The sequence below is a fragment of the Cornus florida genome, unplaced genomic scaffold (assembly GCF_030987335.1).
Source record: "Cornus florida cultivar Cherokee Brave unplaced genomic scaffold, ASM3098733v1 CherokeeBrave_3.0.0_Hap2_Chr04, whole genome shotgun sequence".
In the NCBI taxonomy this organism is placed as follows: Eukaryota; Viridiplantae; Streptophyta; class Magnoliopsida; order Cornales; family Cornaceae; genus Cornus; species Cornus florida.
Window position 1 is genome coordinate 83276334 of NW_026775574.1, and position 27191 is coordinate 83303524.

The following is a 27191-nucleotide window of genomic DNA, read 5'->3' on the forward strand; positions in this document are numbered from 1 at the left end:
CACATTTACCAATGCTCGAAGGGAAAGAAAACTGTGGATGCATATGGTTCAATGTTACGAAATTATTCTTATTTTTCGACCAATCACTTTATTAATTAATAATTTGAGTTCGTGTTTTTGAAATTTTTTGTTATGGTTACTTAAAAGATGTAACTTAGGTCTAATTTACTTTGAAGAGAAAAAAAAAATTGAAATAAGATTTACTTGTTTTTGCATACAAGTGAAAAATTAAAATGTAAAAAGACTAAAGTGAATTGCATGCTAATGGAAAAACACCTCTAAGTGCAATTCCAATGAGCCATCAAATGAGCTGCCAATTTCAAAATATAGTAGGTGAATTTAACATGGACTCTTCAATGGGCTCTTAAATGAATTGCCAAAATATACCTTTACCAAATCTTGTGCCAAATATAGCACTATAGCTATTACTTTTGTTTCTGCCAAACTGAAATATATGGGTTTTGAACTTCTAATTCTTGTAGATTTTGTAGTTTGGTTTTGTGCTTGTGTATATATATATATGTCAGTGTTGGTATATATGTGTGTATATCTATGTCTGTGTTTTTATATGTGTGTGTGTCTATTAATCCAAAAGTTGTCTAAATTTCAAGACTTAGTTGGATTTGATGATATTTTATTTATTTATTTTTAATAAGGCAAATAAACTAAATAAAATACAAACACTCACAAAAAAAAAAATGGTTGTTGAAAATTGGTAGTTGGGAATGGTAGTTAAAAAAAAAAATGATAATTGTATCAAAAAAATAGCATTTTGGATGAAATACACCGTTAGAGCAGAATTGTTAAAATATAACATTTTGACACTATAGTTCCTCTCAAAATATAGATTTAGCATGTAAAAATGGCATTTTGCATTGAAAATGGTCTAACGTGATCATTTTTAGGGTGTGTGCTCAATAACACCCCCTTATGTTTTTTTTTTTAACAGGCTTGTTGACCAAATTTTATAAAATAATAATTTTACCTTCCTTTGTATGAAAAGACAATAGGTTAAATTACACAAAACCTCTCTCGAGGTTTTGGCAAATTGCACTCGAGTCACATAAAATTTTATATTAACAAATATTTGCAATATAACATATTATTATATAATAAGAGCATAACTGACTTTTCATACTTAAAGTCATCTTTTGGCAACTGATGAATGAGTTTAGAGGAGTTCAACAGCCTACCCATGCGTAATTTGCTCAAATCTTAAAGAAAGTCAAGTGTAATTTATCCATAATCTTAATATATCCTTTTCTTGCATGGTAAAAAAAAAAAAAAAAAAAAAAAAAAAAAAAAAAAAAAAAGTTTTTTTTGTCCAAAAGTGTGGTAAAATGGTAAAAAAGCATTTTCTTTGCTTTTTACGCCTTGCATAAAATATTAAAAAAAAAAAAAAAAAACAAAAATTAACTATCATACAATATATTTGTTATTCATGTAATACCCAATTATACCCACTTCCATCATTCCATTTATTTTTTTCCACTAAACCAAACAACACAAAGATAGACCACCATTATACTCCAACAAATTTGTTTTCTATTGGTGGGAAAAACATCGTCTAAATGTTTTCCATTGATGGGAAATACAACGTCTAAATCTCAAATATGGTAGAACAAGTGATGTGTTTCTAACCACTAATTAAAAAAAATACTATATATATACATACACACACACACGTGTGTGTGTGTGTGTGTGAATTTACATTGTGAGTCATTGAATCGAAACAACACGCTTAATTTCTTAACCACTAATCCATCAATCGCGAGGTAGAGATAAGATAGAGCATAATTGTTGGTTGGAATTGTTTTAGCATCTTCCATTATTACCACCTAATGTTGGATTATATGAATTTTTGAGAAATGGGTCATAATAACTCTATTAATGTTAAAGGTCTTGGGCAAGTTTGACAGTAGAGTCCTCATTGTGATAATGATTTAATGCTTAGAATTGACCATGTGCATGGTAACCACGAGTGCCACTATCACGCTTGATCCAAAGAACAACCATTAATCAAATGAAACAAGTCAAAAGATAAAGTTGTTACATAAGTTTTTGTCTCCCACATGGAGAAATGAATTTTAAGTCAATACAAGTCTCTTCTTGACTAAGGTAAAGCAGAGGAGGTGCATAAACTTGTTGAGATTTAAATCTTTATGAATGTTCAATTTTGAGTATGATTTTTGCACAATCAATGGTGGTTCTTTTTTTTTTTTTTTTTTTTTTTTTTTTTGACTATACAAATTGATTGAATATATCAATTTGATTTTCAAAACACAATGACACAATCTTTTAAAAAAAATGATTTGATAACCGAAATTATACGTAAGAAAGGCCTCAATTATTAAGTGAATGGGAGCAATCGGTTTTTCGTTCGACTATATAATTTCGTTTTTCAGATCGTTGCTCAAGTTGACACATATTTGAGGGAACAAAATATCCTTGTGTGCACGATCCGATGTGTGTTGTGCCCAAAAATATTACTCCATAGTAACCCAAATAAATGTCCATTTTTTTCATTTTTTTGCTTTCCCAAAATAAATGTCTCAATTGAAAAGTCAAAGTACAATTTATTTATTTAATATTACCAATTAACCTTTTTTTATTGAGCTTATAGAAAAGTAAATCATCACATCCTTGTGACCGCGATGGATAGATTTGATACTTCATTCACTACCAATACAAAAAAATAATAATAATTAAAAATAAAAATAAAAAAATATTTCTTAAAAAGTTAGATTCCCAAAAAATTAGTTATGGGGAGGGGTGATCTTTCTCCATCTCCCCTCATAACTATGCGGGTTTTTAATCCTAACCTTCGTACCCTTTTCAACACTATTTAACCATCCCATGCCATCCCTACTCTTAAGAGAGCTCCCGAGCTTTTCATTTTATCCAATAAATTAAAAGACACATTAAATGATTTATTTAAATTTTTACTAATCACAAAAAATTATTTTAATTTAATAATTAAATATAAACAACTTATAACCCTTCTTATGAAGGGACTCTCTTGAAAATATTACTCTTTAACATGTAGTCCACCGGAAAATGCATAAAGCATTCTTGTGCACTAAAACAGCATCGTTTTGGTGGAGGGGATTCGCGTCCCCATTCCAATAGATTTTATCACTATATATGACATTTGTATTATTATTTTTTAAAATTATTGTTGTAATTATAGTGACAGTTCTATGATATTTCTTTCTTTCTGACTTTGGACCAATAAGAGGAGGTTGAGGGTGGGACGAGCCCACAGATTTTGAAGAGGGACTGGTGGGCCCACTATTGGCAATGGCTGATGTAATCCCTATACTCCCCTATACATCTTTAGTCTCTAATCAACATGTGGCAGACACCACATCAACCACAATCACCACAATCAACGGTCCACCGTGAACCACTCCATGACTTCCCAACCCCATGATGGTGGGGCCCACTGTCCACAAAAGCCCAATTGCTTCACTTGGTGCCTGTCCATGCAAAAAAAACCCAAAAAAAAAAAAAATGTGTGATGGCCCATGTATTTTTATCTCCATGGCCCACCATCTTCCACGCCTCAAGGAAAAGAAAGCGGTAAAATAGAGAGCGCCACGTGTCGGTCGCTGAACGTCATTGCTGACGAGGAAAGTGTAAAATTTTCAGTTGTTTTCACTTGCGTTGATTATGTCACCACCAAATGTGGGGTCCACTTGACCACCGAAGAGTTCTCTACACGTCAGCTGACACTGTCGGTTTATTTATCACTTTCTTTTTCACTTACCAGAGAGTTTTGGGGGTCACGTCAGCCATCGGACCGGTCCACGTCGAAGTCAAGCTGACGTCACGGTCATTTAATAAGCATCACTCCCTCCATGTGATCGACCCACGCCACTCACTCACCCGGCAAGTATCCAGTATTTACGAGCTACCGTATTACGTAACGAGAGTTTTAATGCTTCTCACGCGCCTCTATATGACCGTGAGATGCATTTGCTTTGCAAACGTCATTATCATTCTTCTAAAAGCTGACGTCAGGGTCATTTAATAAACTGAAGAAATTATTAGGTACCGGAATAACGGTTTACTAAATACTCCATCCAATCAAAATAATCCATTTTTAAATTTTAAAATAATAAAAATAATTTCTTCATCCAAAAGTAAATGTACATATATCTCATCTTTTCTAAATTCTGCAATCTTTTATTTGAAAATATAAATAAATATCATTAAATTATAACTCTTAATCTATCCTAAAAGTTATAAATTATTAAAATTAGTAATTTTAAATCAATAACACAACAACAACATAAATATATTAAATTCTCAATTTAATGATATCGTAGTGCTACATCATGTAATATATTTAATTTGTATAGCCGTCACATTATCGATATAAATATATTGTATAAGTGTTATATCTTTATTGCACAAGGGTTGCATATGTAACATATTTCATTGTGATGTAATGTAAGGAGTAGAACAGTTGAGTGAATATTACATATGATGTAGTGTGTTACAATTAGTTTACTAGTGCATTGGATATGCACAATATGTGTGAAGGACAATAGAGGACCGGGGATTCCTTTGAGCAGGGACGGACCTACTAAAAGAACTAACAAGGAGCAGGGACGGATCTATTAAAGAACTAACAAAGACGACCGCCTTCACTGAATTTTTATTTATCTATAATTTTTGTTAAAATTTTACAAATACATTCACTTAATTTTGAAGAATACCCTACTATATATATACTTATTGTTTTAAGGCCACTCTCTCGTACAATTTTCATAAATATCACTTCGTTCGACGTTTGAAAATGAATTTCTATCGTGAAACTCGCATCAGTAAACAATTCAGAGGATGTGTCTCGTAATAGATAGGTAAATTTCACGGTGTGGCGTGAGTGTCAGTGTTCCAATCATCCATCAGTCTCTTATCCTCTAATTTATTGTGAGGTCCCCCAAAAAAAAAAAAAAAAAAAAAAATACAAAATTGACACTACTTTCTAATACAGTAAAAATTATGTTTACAACAAATATATTAGACAGTAACTTCAATATTACACAGTTAAAAATATGGTGGAACTGTAATATGTATGTGATGTAACGAAATCATACCGTATGTGTTTTTTTCTTATAAAACCCACAAAACGTCTCAAAGCTACTTGCCCCCGTTGACATAATTCCTCTCTATCTCCAACTCTCACTCTCTCTCTCTCTCTCTAAAACTATACTCTACGAAATCTCAATTACTAACAACGATGCAAGGCGTCCGTCGGTGGGGTTCGCCGGCAGACGGAGGAGTCCGGCTAGAGCTGACGTCTAGCACCACCTCACCGCTGGCGATCGACGTGGCGGAGTCCGCGGAGATGAGGATCCAGCGGCTGATATCGGAGAACCCGGTGATCATCTTCAGCCGTCCGTCGTGCTGCATGTGCCACGTCATGAAGCGCCTCCTCTCCACCATCGGCGTCCACCCCACCGTCATTGAATTGGATCAGGAGGACGAGATCGCCGCCCTCCCCGCCGCCGCACAAGATAGCAGCAGCAGCAGCAGCAGCGACACCGACTTGTCCGCCGCCGCCGGCGAAGCTCCGGCCGTATTCATCGGCGGGACACGTGTCGGCGGTCTGGAGAGCCTCGTGGCACTCCACCTCAGCGGTCACCTTGTCCCCAAGCTCGTAGAAGTTGGTGCTCTCTGGGTATGATCAAATTATTGTTTTGGAATTTCCTTATTTATCTGGGATATTATTGTAATTGTAAGAAAAAAAAATTATTAGGAAAAACAAAAAATAACTTCTTTTTTTTTTTTTTTTTCTATTTTTGGTTTGCTAGTACAGTAGTACTATTAGATGTCGTGCACACGTGTGCATCAGGTGTAGGTTATGGAGTGCTCAGAACCGTGGAATCTGTTGATTTCTTATGTGGGTTCCACTTAATGAATGGCTATGATTTTAGTTGGCATTAATAAATTTCCTTCCAATTTTTGTCCCTTCGACAGTAATGGCATTTTATATCATATGGTTCTTCATTTTATTTTTACTAACAATCTTGAAATTACAATTTTAACTATTATATTTTGTAAATACTATTTTGTTGATCTTGCAAATCTAGAGTGATATTCTTTGCCATCATGAAAAATATAGGGTAATTTTATTTATTTATTTATTTATTTTTGTTAATTGTCACACACGCACACACACCATGCAATACACTCAACTCAACTGTAATATTCTTATAATTCACAATCATATATAATTCTTAGAATTATTTTAGGTTCATAAATATCCCAACAAGAATATTCTTAATTATTATAAGTGAAGTTTGAAGCTATTTCTGAATCACAAGTCCTTTATAGTCCTTTTCCTTTAGCACAAATTACTTTTTTGACTGTCAAATTTATAAATAATTAATTCCAACTATTTTGTTTATTTCATGCTTGATTTACTTAAAAATTTAGCCTGTTGTGATTATTATATTTCTAATAAAATTTTTGTAATTGAAAAATATCACGATCCATCATTTCATATGAGGATTTACACTCTTTTGTTTAATTTGATAATCTTTAATTCAATCTTAAATTTTCATTTTGTGCGTGTGTGTGCGTGTGTGAAATTGTCTTGTGGTGGTTTTAGGGAACTCAAATAAAGTTTGTATATCATTTGTGAGTGAAACCCAAATTTTGTCATCATGCCATGAGACAATGCTCAGGAGTGTCATGGTGTGGCTACACCTTTAACTACCTGACAATGACAAACATGTTTAGATACACTAACCTATTTTTATTTTTGATGAATCAAATATAATAATCAAAAAAGAATAATCTATGATAGTATTACTAAAAAGGTTAAGAAAAGAATGCTCGATCATGCACATTTATATATACATATATTTATTATATACTTAATAAAAATGACTATATTTACTCATACATGGAAAATATGTGTGAGACCATAGAAAAACATGTATCCGGTTAGAAGTTACGGATCTATAGCACAAATTTTCTATTGTAATAGCATAGTAATGCATTGTGATCACTCAAGATGAGAAGTTATGGATCTATAACAGAGATTTTTTTATTGTACAACAGTGAACGATTGTGATCACTTATACATGTAAGATGAAAAGTTATGTATTTATAGCATACATTTTCTACTGTAATAGCATAGTGCTATACAATAGTGAACGACTGTGATCACTTAAGATGAGAAGTTATGAATCTATAGCAGATATTTTTTTATGTACAACAGTGAACAAATGTGATCACTTATACGTGTATGATGAGAAGTTATGTATCTATAACGCACATTTTCTACTGTAATAGCATAGTGTTATACAATAGTGAACGATTGTGATCGATCACTCGAGATGAGAAGTTATGAATCTATAACAAAGATTTTTTTTTTTTTTTTAATTATTGTACAACAGTGAATGACTGTAACCACTTATACGCGTACGATGAGAAGTTATATATCTATAGCACACATTTTTTACCGTAATAGCAGCATAGTGCTATACAATAGTGAACGACTATGATCACTCAAGATGAGAAGTCATGAATCTATAGCAGATATTTTTTTATGTACAACAATGAATGAATGTGATCACTTATACGTGTACGATGAGAAGTTATGTATCTATAGCCCACATTTTCTATTGTAATAGCATAGTGCTATACAATAGTGAACAACTATGATCACTCGAGATGTAAAGTTATAAATCTATAGTTGATATTTTTTGATGTACAACATTGAACGAATGTAATCACTTATACGTGCACGATGAGAAGTTATGTATCTATAGCACTCATTTTTTACTCTAATAGTATAGTGTTATACGATAGTGCACGAGTATGATCAATCACGATGAGAAGTTATAGATCTATAGCAAATATTTTTATACTGTACAACAAGTGAACGACTATGATCACTTATACGTGTACAGTGAGAAGATATGAATCTATAGTACTCTAATTTTGTATTGTAACAACATAATGTTGTACAACAGTAAACGATTGTGATAAGTTACATGTGAATGATTTATGGTCTATTATATGTTCAAATATATATACCCTTTCCGTTTCAACGGTCATTTATTTTGAAACAGAGGAAGTGTGTGTATATATATATATATACAAGTTACTATTTATGAAAAAAAAAATGTTGAAATTTATTGTTGGTGGTATATGGTATGCAAACTCAATAATTTTCAGAGCGATCATCTATTTTGGGATGGAAGAAATATATATATATATATATATAAAAGTTACTACTTACAAAGAAAGATGTTTGGAATTTATTGTTGGTAGTATATGGTATGCAAACTCACTTTGAAGATCTTTTCCATTTTAAGGAAAAATATGATGGGATGGGAAAGGCCATTATTGGGGATAGAGCTTAGACCCCACTTCATGTCAATGGTGTTTTCCTTTTCTTTTGGAAAAGACAGCCTAGTGATGATAGCAACAGCAACTATATAGTAGTAACATTTAAAAAAAACAAAAAAACACAAAAAATAATGCAACTATATATATATAGTATATAGTATATATTTGAGCAGCTGTGCAACTTCAACCACAATCTAAAGAGTGTGTGTCAAATATATTGGAATTACACGTGGCAAACATATAGAGGGGTGATTAAAACCTACCATGTCACAGACCCATTAGAATCTTTACAGCCCTAACCTTAGAAGAATCTGCTAGTGAATCTTTCAAAAAGACACCTACAAAAGCACATTCAACAATTAATAATGCAAAGTGAATAGTAAAATGCATTATTCTAAGAAAAGCAAGAGAATTGTGCCACCCATGTACCCCACTCCAAGTTCCTTAATGGTAAGGTTTGGTTCACATTTTGTCCAAAAACTTGATCCAAGGTTCCAAAAGCTTCCCAAACTACTTTATATGTGTTTAATACACACACAAGTACTTTATATATATATATATATATATATATATATATATATATGTATGTATGTATATATTCCTCTTTGCTTTTTGTTAGAGCTGATGAAGTCATGGTTGCTTTGGCTTCTTCATGGTGTTTCCACTTTTAATATAATAAATTTCACCTATTTTGGGGGGTGTTTGGTAACTTTGGTTTGAACACAATTGAGTTGAGATCATCACCAGTTAGCACCTTCCCCAGATCATTTTTGGGGTCAATGACCTTCGCGCGCGCGTGTGTTTTAACCTAGTGATATTTTATTATATGTAATTGCAAGGTAAATCTCACATGAATTATGCTACACTTGTCAAAAGTCAACAACTGATTTAGAAATATGAATATGAAGCCTGCTATAATAATCTACAGTTCACGTATTTCAGTCGATTGTCAACAAATTTAGAATTTTTCATCTTAAATGTATATTATCGCCCACAAATCACACATATTATTTAACCCGCTAATATTTTTGGAGGCATACTTATTTTCCTCAATCAGATTTATTGCAATTTTGAGGGACACTCTTTTCATTTTAGAAAGACATCTCAGGTCTCTGAGTCAGTTGTCGACTCTGGACGAGTGTAGCACGGTTCATCCAAGATATCTTACAATTTTGTGTTTCAAAGATCACTGGGTATTAGTCTGAGCCCACTGTCGCTATTGTTGTCCCTTAAGTTTAGAACTTTTCATCTCGAATATATATTATCGCCCACAAATCACACTTCTTATTATTTAACCGCCAATATTTTTAGAGCCAAACTCTTTTTCTCAATTATATTTATTGCAATTTGGAGGAACACTCTTTTCATTTTAGAAACAAGTTAAATTAGTCAAATCAATGTCACTTTGTTCCACAAAAGCACCAAAAGCAATTAGCATGTCTCAGTGGATGGTGGGTTGAGCACAGCAGCACAAACTTGGAACTGTGAGGCCAAGCCCACTTCTTAAATATTGACCCTTTTTGCACCAATCCACCTTTAATAGTTTAATCAATGTATTATCATCATCATCATTGAATTTTAGATTAAATGAAATAAATTAAAATATTCTAACTTGTATTGAATTTAGAGATTAACCTCCAATATTAAAAGCAAATACAATCATAAATGAAGTAATTGATAAATGGAAAATATCTTTAAAGTGAGTTTGTAATACCATATATCAATTATTTGACATGTTGTATGAAAACCAAGTGATCAAAACTTCATTACCAAAAAGTTCTCTCACCTCCCACTTGTCATTGACATCTAAGTATAAAAGTGTACGTGTCCAAAACAAGTTGATATTTAGAACATTATCTTTCACAAATTATTATGCCTTTTGCTAAAAAACTCCATCTTGTTGTCTATAAACATCATAATAGATCAACCCAAGCCTACATAAGTTAACCAAGTGTTTGTGTACCATCCACATCATATGTGGGATTAGCATTTGACAACAAATACTCTGCTACCTTATATATATATATATATATATATATATATAGGGATGTGGTGGGTCAGCATTACCTAACGGTTTAAGTTTTTAAGTCAGATTGCAAATGTAAGACATGTTTTACATAAGTTAACCAAGTGTTTGTGTACCATCCACATCATATGTGGGATTAGCATTTGACAACAAATACTCTGCTACCTTATATATATATATATATATATATATATATATATAGGGATGTGGTGGGTCAGCATTACCTAACGGTTTAAGTTTTTAAGTCAGATTGCAAATGTAAGACATGTTTTCCTCAAAACATGTCTTACATTTGCAATCTGACTTAAAAACTTAAACCGTTAGGTAATGCTGACCCACCACATCCCTATCCGACATGGAATAACAAACCGTGACAACCATATAGATAAACAAGGAATAAAGTATACCATTTTGCATTTCATTGCTTCGAATAAATCCAATTTCATGGCCAAAGAATATGACCAAAACATCTAACTAAATTCCTTTTATTCGTTAACAAAAATCAAGGTGTAAACATAATAACTCGTATCAAACTCACCTTCACTGCTACAAGATTTTTGTTGCCGTGACATTGTCTCGTTCTACTCTAAATCCTTTTTGTTGAATGAACAAACTGGCCAACAAAATAATTTCCTGCTACAATCCCCCCCAATCCATAAACTTCTTCACCTCGTCGTACAAAACCAAAATTGCAGCAGCACCAGTACTCCTAAACACATTTGAAAGAGCCCCGCGGTAAAATGAAGCAACGCCCTCTGTCCTATAAATTTTCCTCCAGCACTCCAGAGTGCTTCGGTACATTGGCTGTTCTAAGCCAGATTGCATCATCATCCGCCTCCGAACTGTATCCAGTGGATATGACAACAATCCGGCAGATGTTGTGACAGCCTGAGCCACCAGCCAGCGCTTCCACAATGCCAACTCTGGTTGAGATTCTTCTGACATCTTCTCTTTTATGGTATCGAAACCACCGAAGTAAAGGCCCCTGTGAATAATCATCCCTTGCAGAGAGGCGGGAAGTCCTCTGTAAACACCTTTAATTCCCTCTTTCTTGCATATGGTACTCAGGAAGTGCCAGATTCCTCGGAATTGACGAGCCTCATTTCTCCCAAGGTCAGCGGCAAGGCGGGTGTGTGCAATATCAAGAGGGTAGATGATGATCAATGTCGTACAACCTGCTGCAGCACCAGCAATGAAGTTGGCAGGTGCACCAGACACAAAATGACCCTCTCGTAGGATGTTTCTATACAGATCCTGTGGAAGGAAATCATCGGTCAAAACCAGAACTCATTATAACATACTTTGAAATACTATAACTTCACATGGAGTAAAAAAAATGCGAGCCCATGAGAAAGTGTAACTCATGTCCATAAGAAATCCAATCAGTTAAGCGTCCCAACATCACAAATTGTAATACAACTTTTATGTTTTAAGAGGTTTCAGAGGAGAGTAAACTAATGGAATTTAGCTTTCATACTAACAGTGCATCTGTTTAGTAACATCTAGTTTACATTAGCATTAACAGCTTCTCATGAAAATATTGTTAGAAAGAACAAGAAAAATCTCAGTTATTTCAACTACATCGAATGATCTTTCGAATTGGTCAACATCTTACTGCTTAGGGAAAAAGATTATCATCATATTCAATGTTTTTGACAGTAGTAAATTCCCCTTCAATCATGATCTGTGGTTTTCACAATAATTTTTCCCATTCTACTGGAAGTGATGGTAGACAAGTAACTTATAGAAACTTCCACTTCAGGTGGCATTCACAGCGTTATTTTTGACAGTTAAAAACAATATTTGAATAACTGTTTCTTCTTTTACAAAACTGGGTGGTGCAAATGCAGTGCGCCTGACGGCGTGACCATAGCCCATCCAGAAAGATAAAATTGGTACGAGAGTCATTCACAAAGAGAGAAGGTTTGCTAGATTTTCCATATAGTACAGATGATGTGGGAATTACACTAGAATGGGAAGCTTTGATGGAGCCATACATAGGGAAATTTCTCCTCCATTAATTGAATTTTGATCATAAACTCAACTTCATCTCCACCCACTTTTTTTCTCTTAAAAGATATGCTATTTGGACCCAGAGAAGAACTTTACAGTGGCCTATACTGGTGTACTATCAATGCATAAAAAGGACCGAAGGAGGAAAATGGCAATTGAATGCATGACTATGGCAGTTATATATATATATATTTTTTAACACGAATGGTTCTTTAAATTCTAAAAAGAAGGTGATGCTACTCCTTTCACGTATCACTACAACAATAAAAAATAATGAGATATGAAAATGGACCAGAATGTAAAGCTCACATACATATAGATACAGATTGCATTCAAGTACTGGCCACTTAAACTTCATCACAGAAACACCCCAAATGTCATTTGTTAAGTATTCTTCATAACTTTATAATTTTTATAACCCATTTGCTACCAACATTTCTTTGCTTTTATCTCTAAAGCCAAATTGGTTAAGATGAATTAAAAAGTTAGGCATCAAACAGAAAAAATTATGGATTGAGCCCTTAAACTGAAAAAAATTAACTCAGAAAAGACTGCATTACCCACGAAAATACCCGTAAGAATTCAAGAACTTTCTAATACTGAAGTAATGCAAAATCGGTGCTGCTCATACAAATTTTGCCTCTCACATATGATAAAGAACTATTACAGTCGCTGTGTGAGATATAAGATATCATGTTCTGGGAGTATCTAGGGAGACTCGTACAGTTTGTCAGGTATTTTGTGCTCCTTAGGGGAGAGAGAGATGGTGAACTATATGTTGATGCTCATGACGACACAAGGGAGAATTGTTACATCTAATACGTGGAGATATTTTAATTATAGTTCAATCTGGAAGAATACATTTTCTTGAAAATTTTATGACTCAAATCTTAAGTTTCATGTCCTTTTTACTAAAGGTTTCTCACATTGTTAAAGTGATTATATTTGAAAATGAAGCAAATGTCATTGTACTATGTTGTTTCAATGTGGGTTTCAAGTAGGGTAGACTAGTTATTGCAACCTCATGCACGTTTTCACAAAGTGAGCCTGAGACTCAAATTCGTTTTCTCAAGTTTAACAAACTAGGCTTCCAACATTGGACCTGTTGTAAAGCATAAAACGGAAGTGAAGAGATAAATAAAACAAATAGAAAAGCTCTCAACTCATAGACAATACAATGGTGGAGGCTCCTTTATATAGGAGAAGAAATTATGAGAGTGGAAAGAATTAGAAAATAGGTAACACGGAGTATTTTTCTCCACTGATTCCTCTAGCAACACCGAAAGAAATTATGAGAATGGAAAGAATTAGAAAATAGGAAACACGGAGTATTTTTCTCCACTGATTCCTCTAGCAACACCGAATCTTTAATAATAGGAAACAACATCAATTACTGAAAGACTTTCCTCCACTGATTCCTCCATTAAATCTTCAATACTCCCCCACAAGTTGGAGCATAAATGCCCAACTTTCCATTGAGAGGACGAGTAACAACACGTGTGAATGATGAAGAGAGATGAGGGAAGGCAAAGAACAGTGCTACCGAACACACCGGCAGCACAAACAAGTCAAACAAAAATTGTCGGAGACACAGCAAAGGCGAAAACAATGCTACCGAACACACCGGCACCGGCAGCCCAAACAAATCAAACAAAAATTGCAGGAGACACGGCAAAAGAGAAGACAATGCTACCTAACAAACCGGCAACCCAAACAAATCAATACAAACTGCCGGAGACACGGCAAAGGAGAAGAATAGTACTACCGAACACACCGGCAGTCTAAACAAGTCACAAATAGCACCGAGAAACCCTTGCCAACATTTCAGATGCTAAGGGAATACCCCAAAATAGGGGTCCAAACACCTCTCTATACAAGTATCTGGATATCATCGCTCACTTGAGATTGAGGAATCAGACTGTAACGCTAGATTCTGATAGTCAAAGTACGCACATGTATGAACTAGACCGAGAAGGATGGAGTGGGTGAATAGTTCTTGAAATCTTTTTAACTATTCTTAACAGAAATTTAACATTTAAATATACTTTGACCAAATGAAGATTTTTTTTTTATAAGTAAAAATTTTAAAACAAACGCTCAAAAGGGGAGCGGATCCCAAAGAAACAAAAAGGCCAAAAAAAGGCCTCAAGCCTTCAAAGAGGGCAAAAAAACAACAATCTCCTCTAAAGATCTATAATCTCTCCCTGAAACCCAACAAAAAAAAGTGAAAATAATAAAGAACTTAAGCATAGAGACAGGCTTCTCTTTTCCATCGAAATATCTCCGATTTCTCTCCAGCCAAATGCACCACCAAATATAAAGAGGAGTAGCCCTCCAAGCATCCCGAATATGAGCCCCAACTGAGAAACCTCTCCAAGCCTCAATCAACCCTCTAGAGGAACAAGGCATAACCTAGGGAACCCCAAACAAACCAAGCATCAAAACCAACAGTCTCTGGCCAAACTGCAATGTAACAGAAGATGATTAATTGTCTCCTCATCACGCAAGCACAAGTAACAACGGTTGACTACCACCTGATTCCTCCTCCTCAAATTATCTTCGGTTAAGATCCTACCCAAGACAGAAGTCCAAGCAAAGAAGGCCACTTTGAGGGGGGCCTTGGAACGCCAAATAGACTTCCAAGGGAAGGGGCCCCCAGCATCAACCGTGAGAGACCTGGAAAAAAACCTAACCTCGAACCGACCCTGAGAGTTAGGATCCCAAAGCCATCCATCAGAATCCCCAACTGTGATCACCTGGCGATACAAAACCTCAAACAAACGAGAAACGTCTTCAATCTCCCAGTCCTGAAAGTGCCTCCTAAACTGAACATCCTAAGTCAGTCTTCCGTTATCAAGATGATAACAGTCAGTCACCATGGCCTGTCTATGAAAAGCAATCCTGAAGAGCCTTGGGAAAGAGAGAGCAAGAGAAAGCTCCCCACACCAAACATCCTCCCAAAATCTAATCCTCATTCCATCCCTGATCCGAAAGCGAACATGTTTGCAAAAATCATCCCACCCCTTCTGAATAAAGGTCCAAACCCTGGTCCAAACCCCCACCCCCCTAGGACCACGCATCTCAAGAGAACTCCACCCACCGATGCTCTCCCCAAATTTGCTCGCGATAACTCTCCTCCAAAGCCAATGCCTCTCAACCCCAAACCTCCAAAGCCATTTCTCGAGGAGAGCCTTATTGAAAGGCAATAACCTCCTAATCCCTAACCCTCCACATCGAATTGGACAACACACCTACTCCCAACGAACCAGATGGTACTTGAATTCCTCTCAATACTCTAAGCCACAAAAGAAGGAATCTAAAAGAGAGAGATGAAATAAGTGGGGAGGCTAGAAAGGGTGCTCTTGATCAGAGTGACCTTCCTCCCCTTAGAGAGATACTGCTTCTTCGAACTTGCCAGTCTCTTCTCAAATCTATCCACAACCGGGTCCCAGCATCTCACACATCTCGAAGGGGCTTCCAGAGGCAACCCTAAGTAAGAAATGGGGAAAGAGCCAGTGTGACATCCAAGAATCTGAGCAAACATCTCGATTTCAGGAACCTCCCCAACCGGAACCAGAACGCTCTTTCCAACATTCACCTTAAGCCCAAAAACAACTTGGAACCAAACCAAAACGCATCTCAAGTATCTCAGTTGGGATGCATCTGCATCACAAAGAACTAAAGTATCATCCGCAAACATCAAATGGGAAATTTCCAACTAACTAGCAACATCTCTGCCCACCTGAAATCCTCTCAAAAATCCCAACTCGACGGCCCTCTTCAGCAGTCTACTAAGAGTCTCCATCACAAAAAGGAATAGGAAAGGGGAAAGCGGATCCCCTTGTCTCAAGCCCCTCAAACTAGCGAAAAACCCCGACGGAGCACCATTCACAAGGACTGAGAAACAAGCACTAGAAATACAAAACTGGGTCCATCTCCTCCATCACTCACCAAACTCCATCCTCTCCAATAAGTAGAGGAGGAAGTTCCAACTCACATGGTCGCACGCCTTCTCAATATCCAGCTTGAACAAAACACCCGGAACCCCACTACTCAATCTAGAGTCCACACATTCACTAGCAATAAGAACCAAATCCAAAATTTGGCGACCTCCAACAAAGGCATTATGAGAGTCAAAAATGACACCATCCATAACCTTCCTCAACCTAGATGCCAAGACTTTTGCAATCAACTTGTAAAAGCAACCCACCAAGCTAATAGGGCAAAAATCCTTAACATCCAGCGCCCCTCCTTTTTTCAGAATGAGAGCAATACAAGTGTCATTCAAGCTTTTCTCAAAAGAGCCCTGAGCATGAAAGGCGTGAAAAGAACCCATCACCACCTCTCGGACCACCTCCCAGCACTCCAAAAGGAATCTCATTGTAAAACCATCTGGACCTGGGGCTTTATCCCCATTACAGCTCTTCAAAGCAGACAATACTTCCTCTTCAGAAAATGGCTCCTCCAAAACAGAGCACTCCTCACACGAAATAGAGTCAAAATGCAGCCCTGCAAGTAAAGGTCTCCAACCAGAAGGTTCAATGAACAACGTCGAGAAATACTCGACAAAAGCTTTACAAATCTCCTCCTCCTTACAAAACACCTCCCCATCCACCCGAATCCTCCCAATGTGATTGCCCCTTCTATGAGCATTGGCAAGTTTATGAAAAAACTTCGTGTTATTGTCTCCTTCCTTGAGCCACAAAGCTCTACACTTTTGCCTCCACGAAATCTCCTCCATGACAGCAATCTCAGCAAACTCTGCCTGACATTCCACCCTCCTAAGCTTCAAGGAATCCGCCAAAATACCCTGACCCTCCATCCTATCAATATCAACAATCTCAGAAAAAACCCGATTCTTCCTCCAAACCAAGTTACCAAAAACCTCTTTGTTCCAGACTTTAAAATCATTCTTTAAAAGACGCAACTTACCTGCGAGAGAATGACTAGGGGTGCCAACCACACCATACCCCAACCACCAAGAATGGACTCGCTCAAGAAAACTGCCGGCTCAAAGCCACATATTCTCAAATCTGAAAGGGGTACATCTACTACGCAAACCACCACAATCCAACTGCAACGGAACATTATCAGAAACGGGGCAAGCCAAAGTGGCCTGAACAACATCAGAAAACTTCTCCTCCCAATCACTCGAGGCGAGAGCGAGTAGGAGGAGAGCGGCCACTAGACCAAGTAAAGGGCCCACCCACCAAAGGCAAATCAAACAAACGAAAAACATCAATGAACTTCGAGAAGGCCTCCATGTCGACCGTCCACCTACCCCCCTCCGACCTTTCAAAAGGAGAACGAACAACATTGAAGTCCCTACCAATACACGAAGGAAGCGACCATCTCCAATGAACCTCCCCCAGTTCCTCCCAAAGCAAATGACGCTCACAATCCTTTGTAGGACCATAAACACCAGAAAAAACCCAACGAAAACCATCCTCCAACAAAGAGAGAACGCATGAAGCAGAGAAAAGCCCAACCTGAGAGTCCCACCGGTTGTCCATTAAAAAGACCCACCAGTTGTCCCACATAATAAGGATTCCGCCCGAAGAACCAACCGCATCCAACGCAATCCATTCCACAAATCTCCCCCTCCCACAAGCTTCGCACAAACAAGTCCGTCATTGAAGCATTCTTGGTTTCTTGAAGACACACAACATGACCACCCCCATTACGAATCACCGACTTCACTACTTTCCTTCTAACAGGGTCATTGAGACCTCGGACATTCCATGATAGAATTCGTAACTTCATAGGGAAACACTTGAGTTGACTGCCTCTCCCCTCCCTCCCCTACCCCTCTCCCTTGCCCCCCTACTCCTCCTTTCATAAGTGACAAGAGCCGAGGGGCTCAGTAAACCCCTCTCATCCCATCCCTACCAGGAAACTTCCCCTACTCCCCCTACTTCCCATACTATCAACAAACTGAGAATTAAAAACATCCAGAAACATACTTGTCGCCTTCTCCAACCTCCCCTCGAAATAAACTCCCAAAAGAAAACCAACCTCAACACCCTTTTCCCTCACCCAATCCTCCTCCATGGCAGCCACACATGTCTCACAACCAGCCCCCACCTCAAACTCCCCATTCGGTCTAACAATAGCCAAAGGGGCCACAAAATCACAGTCAGTCACACATTCATTCCACTGATTCATCCCCAAATCCCCATTGAAGGAAGAACACAACCCATTCTCAAAAGACGAAGAAGGAGAGCAGCAGGCCAATGGAGTCCCAAAAATCTCTTTAGACAAAGGACCACTCGGCTCATTATGAAGGCCTTTCAAGGCTAGATGAGCCCGCAACTCATTCAGAAAAACAATAGCAGTAGCGTTGTCAAGACAAATCTGAACATCTTTCCCCACACAAACAGACACCCTCTCACCCTTACGAACCACAAACCTCGGGTGTCTCCTCCCATCAACCTGATTACACCCAAGCAAACCCTCCAATCCACACTCCAAACCTTCCTCAAAAACCGAGGAAAGGTTTCTAAAGAAAGAAGAAACAGGCCCCTTCATCCTCTCCGAGGGCAACACTCCTAAAGGTGAAGAAGGGAAGCAGAAAAAGGGGAGCCTTGCAAAAGAACAGACTTACCCGGGTCACAATCAGCACATGGAACCCATTTTTGTTTCTCCTTCCGAGTCCACCTTCGTCGAATGGCAGGGAGAAGAAGCCTCTTAGCTTTCAGACGGTGCCCTTGCAGTGGCCTCTTGACACGCCGTCCACCATGGAAAAGAGGCGAACCAGGCTGCTGGGGCAATAGGCCAACAAAAGGAACAGAGGCTGCTATTCAATGAATTCACTCCTCCACGATCCGTTCTGTATTCCATCTTTGATCCCCATGGTTAGTGACATCCAAGTCTTTGACTGTTGTGTGGAATTGGCTTGCGGTGTTTGCATCCTTGTGGTTCTAAAAATATTGATGATCAACACTTAAAACACACACACGCACCATCCAAATGAACGGATGATGAACGAAATAAACAAAGTCTAGCAATTGATTTGCTAGGATGAACTCAAGTATACCTCACAATGCTATATGTTCTCTGTGCATGCTAAATATGTGCTTGCATTGGTTTTTAGAAAGCATATGGTCTTTTTATAGACCATTGAGGTTGAAAGAGATTAAGGTTATCAGTTTAAAACCAATTTGGAAAATTCTTTTTCGCAAAGTTGACCCCTTAGTCACAGGATTCGTCTAAAGAGCAGGCGCTCCAGCACCTTGCATGTGACTTGGTTTGATTGGGAGCGAATGCAAATCAAATCCGCGGATTAAATTTTTTGAATTTGCATACTCTGTTTCTTATTTTGCAGATTTCAGTATTTCCTATTGAATGCACCACAGGCTCGTCCTACGAGCATAACAACTATGTGGATTCCTATTTTTTTCCATTAAATGACCACCACGTGCAATCACTGCACTTTGAATTAAAAATAAAACATGCATGTAAAATTGAGTGGTACAAGATTCGAAACGCAGACAACTAAGTAGGAAAGACACAAACATACTACCAAGCAACTCTTTCTTTGTTGATTTACTGCTCTATTTGATTTACTTAACAATTTTCAGTATATCATATCAGCTATGGAACCACTTGTGCAAATTAAAAAAAATGGACCCAAAAAAAATACATAATAAATTGATATAATCATATTTTAACATGAGTTAAGTGCAAATATATATAATAAAATAATTTTTTTTTTTTTTTAAAAAAAAAAAAAAGCACTATGGAGATGCTCCCTCTCAAGAACTTTTAGACTTTGTCGCTCTCCCACTCTTGTGAGCTTCCAGAGATCCTTCAATCAACTGAACTTACCTGTCCTAGTTTCAACATGATTGTAGTTTCTAAATCAATTTTTATTCATTCAACAAAAAAAAAATTAAGATCAAAACTTGCAAATTGCAAACCCTACCATATTTAATGATATGAATTGTTTAGGTTGTCATATTTCATAAATCAAAACTTGAGTCTGTAATTTTTTATTTCTCATTTTTTAATACCTTTCAAAAGAAAAAATATATATATATAGAATTTTTAAAAGTTGGGTAGTGTCAATTTGTTACCCCTTCGTCATGGTCGAAGATGAAATTCAAGCTTCATTTAAGAGAAAAAGTGTAATTTTTACACCAAGGGTATAAAGGTAATTGACACTTCTATGCACTCACCAAAATTAGGGTTCATGCATTAATCCATTAGGATTTTGAACTTCATGATTTGATTTTGAAAGTCCTAATTGATATGTATAGAATGTGTTTTGGAAACTACCTTTTTTGAAATTCTTCTAAGTACAAAACTACAGAGTAGCGGAGTATGTCAATCGATGACATGTCTCTTCATCTATCGAGCTCTTCCATAAACAATTTTCTTTTCCACTTATAACACTGGAAACCCTCATTGCTCTACAACACTATTCTACCTATAAGTAGATCCTATATATACACACAGAATATACGAGAGACATTTTTTAGAACTTTTGAGCGAAATTAAGTGCATGCATATTTATCTTTTTAGCATTTATCAAATTACAGTCAACTGGTGAGTGTCATATGAGAATTTCGACAACATATTTGCTGTGAAGCTTATTTGAACAAAGTTTAATGCTAACAATTATTCAATCATAATGAGATTAATTTGGACGACTAGTCATTGGAGATCAAATCACTAGTTGGAGAAGTGGAAGTGGATTATGTGACGAACAGATCTACTGACTATCAGACTGTATGCCTCAATATTCGAGTGGAGAGTTTGGTGGATCAATCTATGTCAAGAAGTAACTAGGATTACAGGGTGTTGTAACTCTTAACCTAGTTGTAACTTCTTAATCATAGTGATTTGGTTTGAACTAGGTCCCTGATTTTTCCGTTTGGGTTTACATGTAAAAATCTTCTTGTCAGAATTCATGCTTTTCTACTGCTTTTAAATTATATGCTTTTCTACTACTGTTTAAATTATATGATTGTTCAGCGTAATGGACTGATTAAATTTGATTACTTAGTTTTAATTTGAATTTGAACTTTTGATAATTTAGTTAGGTAGAGTGTGAGAGCATAAATTTGAAAGTACAATTTACATTTGCACTTTAGTTGAAGCTTCGTATTCACTACTATGCCCTTGCACAATGGTAATTCAACTACCTACCTTGATTAACTTTTAAAAATCATAACCAGAAGCTAAAATATAACATACAGGCTTCGTTTTGCACGAAAATTGCCAACTGAAGTCCTATTTGCCTAACAGAGATAGTTGCATAACAATACAAACAATTAATCAATTGTTAGCTGCTGCAACTTCTATTTCTGTTTTGGCTAAGGCTACTATATCTTTCTTTTTCTTTTTTGGAATTAATATATGTGATATTCTAAAAAGAAAAACAGGAATGTTCAGGAATACAACAACAATGATGCAAAGATATATGTATGGACCAAAGAGATAGTCTGGTTTTAGCCTTTTAGATCAACCTCCAGGAAAATAGGGTTTTCTTTTTATTTTCTCAACTTTTGCCCCAAGCAAAATTGACTCACCCATAACTCTTGGTGCAGAAGTTTTTGATGGATAAGGCATCGCTAGCATTATAATAATTTTATATAAAATCTCTTTAAAAATCAACCTGAATCCACTATTCACGTATTATCCCAAAAGGGCCTACATTCAAGCCATGAAATGCTAGTAACACAAACAATGTTTTCCTAGATCCTAATAATCATTAAGCAATGATAAAGGTAACTCATTTTACTCTATTTCTGGGTCCTCAATCTCTAACACGCACCAAGTGTTCTAATTGGAAATGCAAGCAAGTAAGAAAAATATACATGAACTTACAACTACAGTCAGTGTCCCCATGTCCCCATGGTTCATAGCAATGGATACCGAGCGTCAAGTTCTCTTAGCTGTCTAACACCTCAGACTTCAGAAATAACAATTCATTCACATAGTATAATAAAACACACTCCAGAGTTCCTAAAAAAATATGAGCTACTCATGCTAGTATGTTAATCACAAGATATGGATAATAAAAAGGTTCCTCTTCTAAAAAAGTAGTAGCTACTGGAGACTGGGAAGGACAACCAAAGCAGAAGTATCTATAGGTGCAAGCATCTGCCTTTAGGAACTAAACTATCAGTGGGACAGCAAAAGTCTTACTTTTCCTTCTCACAGAAAAGCACTGATGGTTAAAAAGGTTCCTCCTCTGAAAAAGTAGTAACTATTGGAGACTGGAAAGTACAACCAAAGCAGAAATATCTATAGGTGCAAGCATCTGCCTTTAAGAACTAAACTACCAGCGGGACTGCGAAAATTTACTTTTTCTTCTAATGGAAAAGACATTGATGGTCATATATGCTATTTTATTCAGCCTTTGACGTCAAAGGAAAACAGGTAGACGGGTAATGGTAGAGAAGTCTTTAAGAAGACACCAGAGTATAAATCATATATGCAATTGAAATGTACGAGGACCTTTATTAGCAAAATCATGTGATCTAATACGCTGGTTTAACTTTTTTCTTGACTAGCAGGGGGTGAAGGACCTATTTGATTACTTATTAAGTAGACTGGATAACATTTCCTTCTCAAGGATGGTTTCTCTTAAAAAGAAAGCTATAAAAGCTTGATTTTTAGTTTAACAAATACATTACTTTTTTTTTTTTTTTTTTGAGGCAAATTTATTCAAGTTGGCATTGGACTAACTTCTGCACCACTTCATGTAATTCTGCTATCTGGTTGGAACATTATAGTTAGTCAAACATTTATAGCTACTCTTTCTTGCCTCTATAATTCTTCAACACATGGCGAACATCACTATGTTCCACTTAAAAAGCCAGAATCATTTATTGACAAAATTAACTACCAATTTTATAAATTGCTCTCTTTCTAAAAACTTGTCATTGTGTGACTCTCAAAGGGTAGTTGAATGAATAAGAGCTCTAGGTCAGACTTCAGAGGTCTCGAGTTTGACTCCAAGAGGCATCAAACCTCTCTCTTGGGTTTACCCAATACCTCTGACTATGGTGGTTGTGGGAATCTGAGAATATTAGTCCCAACCCCTGTTAAAAAATAATAATAAATAAATAAAAATCTTTTGTGTCATCGTCACGAATTGACTCGAGACACCCTTGATCATCGAGTGGCTAAAATTTCTAAATTTAATTGCAAATAAGAACTTTGCATTGCATTTTATGTCTTAAAAAAAGGAAGCCGCATTAGTAGCTAACAACTAGACCCATATGAATAAGAATTAGGATAGTTTCCAATTGAATTCAAAAGTGCTCCGCAAGAAAGTATCGCCTAGATCAAGTGGAATAGCCACACAACATTAATGTAGCTAAACCAAAATAATGGGGCAAAAGCTATGTTATAAAGTACTAAAAAAATGAGATTTTGTGGGAGAAAAATGAAACAAACATTTGTTTCTCAACATCGTGTACTAAAAATGGTCATACATCTACTTATGGAACCAAATATAGCACTGTTAAGGGTTGCAGGAACTACAATAAGGGTTCTCGATTAAAAAAATCCATTGAAGTTTCATAAATTTGATCTCCAAATTGGTCCTCCTGGCCTTCAAAACACTATCTCCTAAGTCCTAACAAACAAGGCACCTCTAATACTTCAATAAATCATAAATCACATTTCACTAAACATGTCTCAGTTTTATCCACAGCCAAAATCGAACTCTAAAATTATATAAAAAGGTCAAACATGTCAATCACAAAATTCAATCCAAGAGTCCAAACAATTTCATATTACTACTTTTTTTTGGTTCTAACTTCTAATCCACAAATCAAACTAAGTACACATCAAAACACAGGTGAAAAAAAAATAAAAAATATTTCTTGAACCAAATAAACAGAGACATATGAGGGCATATATAAACATATATGTAAAGATATATATACAATTAAAACAAGAATACCTTGAGTGAGAAATTGAGGGCAACAGAAGGGTAGTAGCGAAGAACACTACTACCGTTGCCTCTCCATAGAGAGAGAATGCCTTCTTCTTTGACAGTTCGAACGATACAATCAAACATTCCCTGGAATCTCCTGTGTGGGCCAGACACAATCGCTATGTTGCTGTCTTGGGTCTGCAGCAGAAGCTTTGCCCTCTCGATCGGGGCCACAATCGTGTGCACCACACCCCCCATCACAGCTCCCGCCAAGAGATCCCTGTGGAAATTCGTCCACCAATTCGACGGCCCTGATCTTGTTCTTACCGTAGATTTGGGTTTGGATTCGCTGCTATCGTCTCCCTCCTCTTCCCCCTCCATCGCCGCCTCTGCCCCCACCCTCAATCCTCCCCTCTCTCTAAAACAACACACACAAACACTCTCTCTCTATATATATAACACTGTATGTATCTATATATGTGTATATATATATATATATATATGTATTGCTATGGTGTTGGAGTTTGTAAGAACAAAGTGCTGTGCTATTAATGTTCTTCGATTTGGAAATAGAAAGCTATCTTCTGGTTCGTTGTTTCTGATTCTCCCCCTCTCCTCTTTTTCTCTCTCTAAATCCCACACTGATGTAACGGAATATCAATCTCCGCGGTTGATTTTCTGATGAATGTCTTATTAGTCTAATTTTGCCTAAAATATACATTCCGTACCTGACTTCGGGGTACGCTAATGACACCCGAGGCGTTGAATTTGTAAGATGGAGGCTGCCTAGATTTTGCCATGTTAAGAATTATTATCCCAGGGTCAGCATCTTTTTATTTTGAGGACCTTTCGCTCTCTTTTTATTAGTCTATCATCCCTATAAATACATATTCATTTATGAATTGTTTCCAGTCTTATGAGAATTAAAAATATGACAGTTTAGTATATTTTTATTTTTATATTTTCGTATGAATTTAATAACTTAAGAAGCAAGACAGAGAAACAAACACGAATATATATCAACATGTCAACTTCATAGAAGTATAAATTTTTATTTATGTATCTATAGAATGAGACAATTGTAAAACTTTAATTAATATATTATTTCAGTTTTAAAGTCACTTAATGTTAGAAGCTGATTGCTATTCAAATATCAAAAAGAATATATTATACGAAATATTATACATATGCGCTAGAGTAACTTAGGCGGTCGACTAAGGGCCTAGTCAAGACATTAAAATTTTAAAATTTTTTTATATTAAGTTATATTATAATGATTTCCTAATATTATTAAACTCTAATAAATATAAAAAAAATTATATTAGGCCTCAAAATTTTATATCCTAAAATAACTTCTTCTTTTTTCTTTTCTATGTCCTCCCTCGTTTCGATTTTATAGTAGGTCTTAAATATTTATATTCTAAAATAACTTCTACTTTTTTCTCTTTTCTCTCTCCCCATAAACTTAATATTACGCCCTAAAGATTTACATCCTTATATGACCTTTTTTTTTTTTTTTTTTTTTCCCTTTTCTACTCTTATTCACGTTTTTCAATACATCCTGACCAATATAAAATTTTAATATTATAGAAAATTAATATTTGGCCCATTTTTTCCCCTCTTTCTTTTATTCTCATTCACGTTTTTACACCAGCACTAAAAACACATTTCTGGATAAGTTACACCAACATTAAAATATTAAATATATATTTAAGTTATTTAACGTTGGGGAAGTGGCGAAAACATTCCATATTTTTCTTTTTTTCTTTTTTATCTTCTTCTTTTCAACAAGTCTTCCCCTCGCCTCTTTCATTACAAGTTTACCATCGTTATGAACGCACTTTTATTCTATTGAAAATTTTAAGTTTCTAAATAATCTATGGTTCTTTTTCTTTAATTATTTTTAAATTTTATTAACTTTTATTATCATAAATTTGTGTGTCTATATATATTTGTATATTTTGTTTTTGAGTGGTGACTAATTTTAATTTAGGGTTAAATGCTCCGACACCCCCCGAGGTTTGAGTTTATTGCTCTCAAATTAAATTGAAAATTTTGGGTTTTCTAAATAATCTATGGTTCTTTTTCTTTAATTATTTTTAAATTTTATTAACTTTTGTTATTATAAATTTGTGTGTATATATATTTATATATTTTGTTTTTGAGTGGTAACTAATTTTATTTAGGGTTAAATGCTCAAACACCCCCTGAGGTTTGAGTTTATTACTCTTAAATTAAATCTGAGTGAAAGTTCCTATGACACCCCATTCAAGTTTGATTTAATTTTTTCTCACACCCTTGATAAAATTAAATACCTAAATTTCTCTCTTTACCCACCCTTGATATATATATATATATATATATATATATATATATATAAATATATAATTTGTATAAAAAAGAAATGCTATTATTCTATAAAATTAAAGATTTCCTTTCTAAATTAGTTATTTTTCTTAGTGTTTTCTTTAATACTATTATTATACTATCATAATTTTTTTTGTCACTATCATAATCATAATTTTTTTTTGGTAAGTAAAAAAGGTATGAAATATATAAAGTAACAATAAAGACATCAAAGAAAACAAAAATTTCGATTAGTGGTGGTGAGACATTCCAGAGGTAAAGCAATTTCTATTTTTATTTGTTTGGTACTTACATTTTATTGATAATATTAAATTTAGAAACTAAAAATAGTGATAGTGGCTTTGTATTAAAAGGAAAACATATAAGTGGGTTTGGAAGGCAACCATTAGATCTAATAGTCATTACAGAAAGTGCGGAAGAATTTTTTTGTTCCACGGGGAGCAAAAGATCACTACTTTATATCATATTACTATCTTATCTTCAAATTATCTTGATATTATGTAAGACGGATAGTGTAAG

General features: G+C 35.6%; 2 protein-coding genes across 2 annotated transcripts; one reads left to right on the forward strand and one right to left on the reverse strand.

Moving 5' to 3' along the window:
• The first annotated feature begins 5136 nt into the window (after positions 1–5136).
• On the forward strand, positions 5137–5987 carry LOC132303683 (glutaredoxin-C6). Its single transcript, XM_059801046.1, has one exon. The coding sequence runs from the start codon at positions 5249–5251 to the stop codon at positions 5693–5695; it is 447 nt and encodes a 148-aa protein (XP_059657029.1). The 5' UTR covers positions 5137–5248; the 3' UTR covers positions 5696–5987.
• Positions 5988–10796: 4809 nt separating this feature from the next.
• LOC132303684 (probable ADP,ATP carrier protein At5g56450) lies at positions 10797–25097 on the reverse strand. The gene is made up of 2 exons (XM_059801047.1): positions 24333–25097; positions 10797–11653 (listed from the first exon to the last, which is right to left on the reverse strand). The coding sequence occupies exons 1-2, from the start codon at positions 24684–24686 to the stop codon at positions 11036–11038; spliced, it is 972 nt and encodes a 323-aa protein (XP_059657030.1). The 5' UTR covers positions 24687–25097; the 3' UTR covers positions 10797–11035.
• Between the last annotated feature and the right edge of the window lie 2094 nt (positions 25098–27191).

What these genes read in the sequence shown, in the direction of transcription:
- LOC132303683 (XM_059801046.1), top strand. Translation starts at nt 5,249, where the DNA reads ATGCAAGGCGTCCGTCGGTGGGGTTCGCCGGCAGACGGAGGAGTCCGG.
- LOC132303684 (XM_059801047.1), bottom strand. Translation starts at nt 24,686, where the DNA reads ATGGAGGGGGAAGAGGAGGGAGACGATAGCAGCGAATCCAAACCCAAA. An exon ending in CCCTCAATTTCTCACTCAAG is followed by an intron (nt 11,654 to 24,332) that starts GTATTCTTGTTT and finishes TTCCTTCCACAG; the next exon opens with GATCTGTATAGAAACATCCT.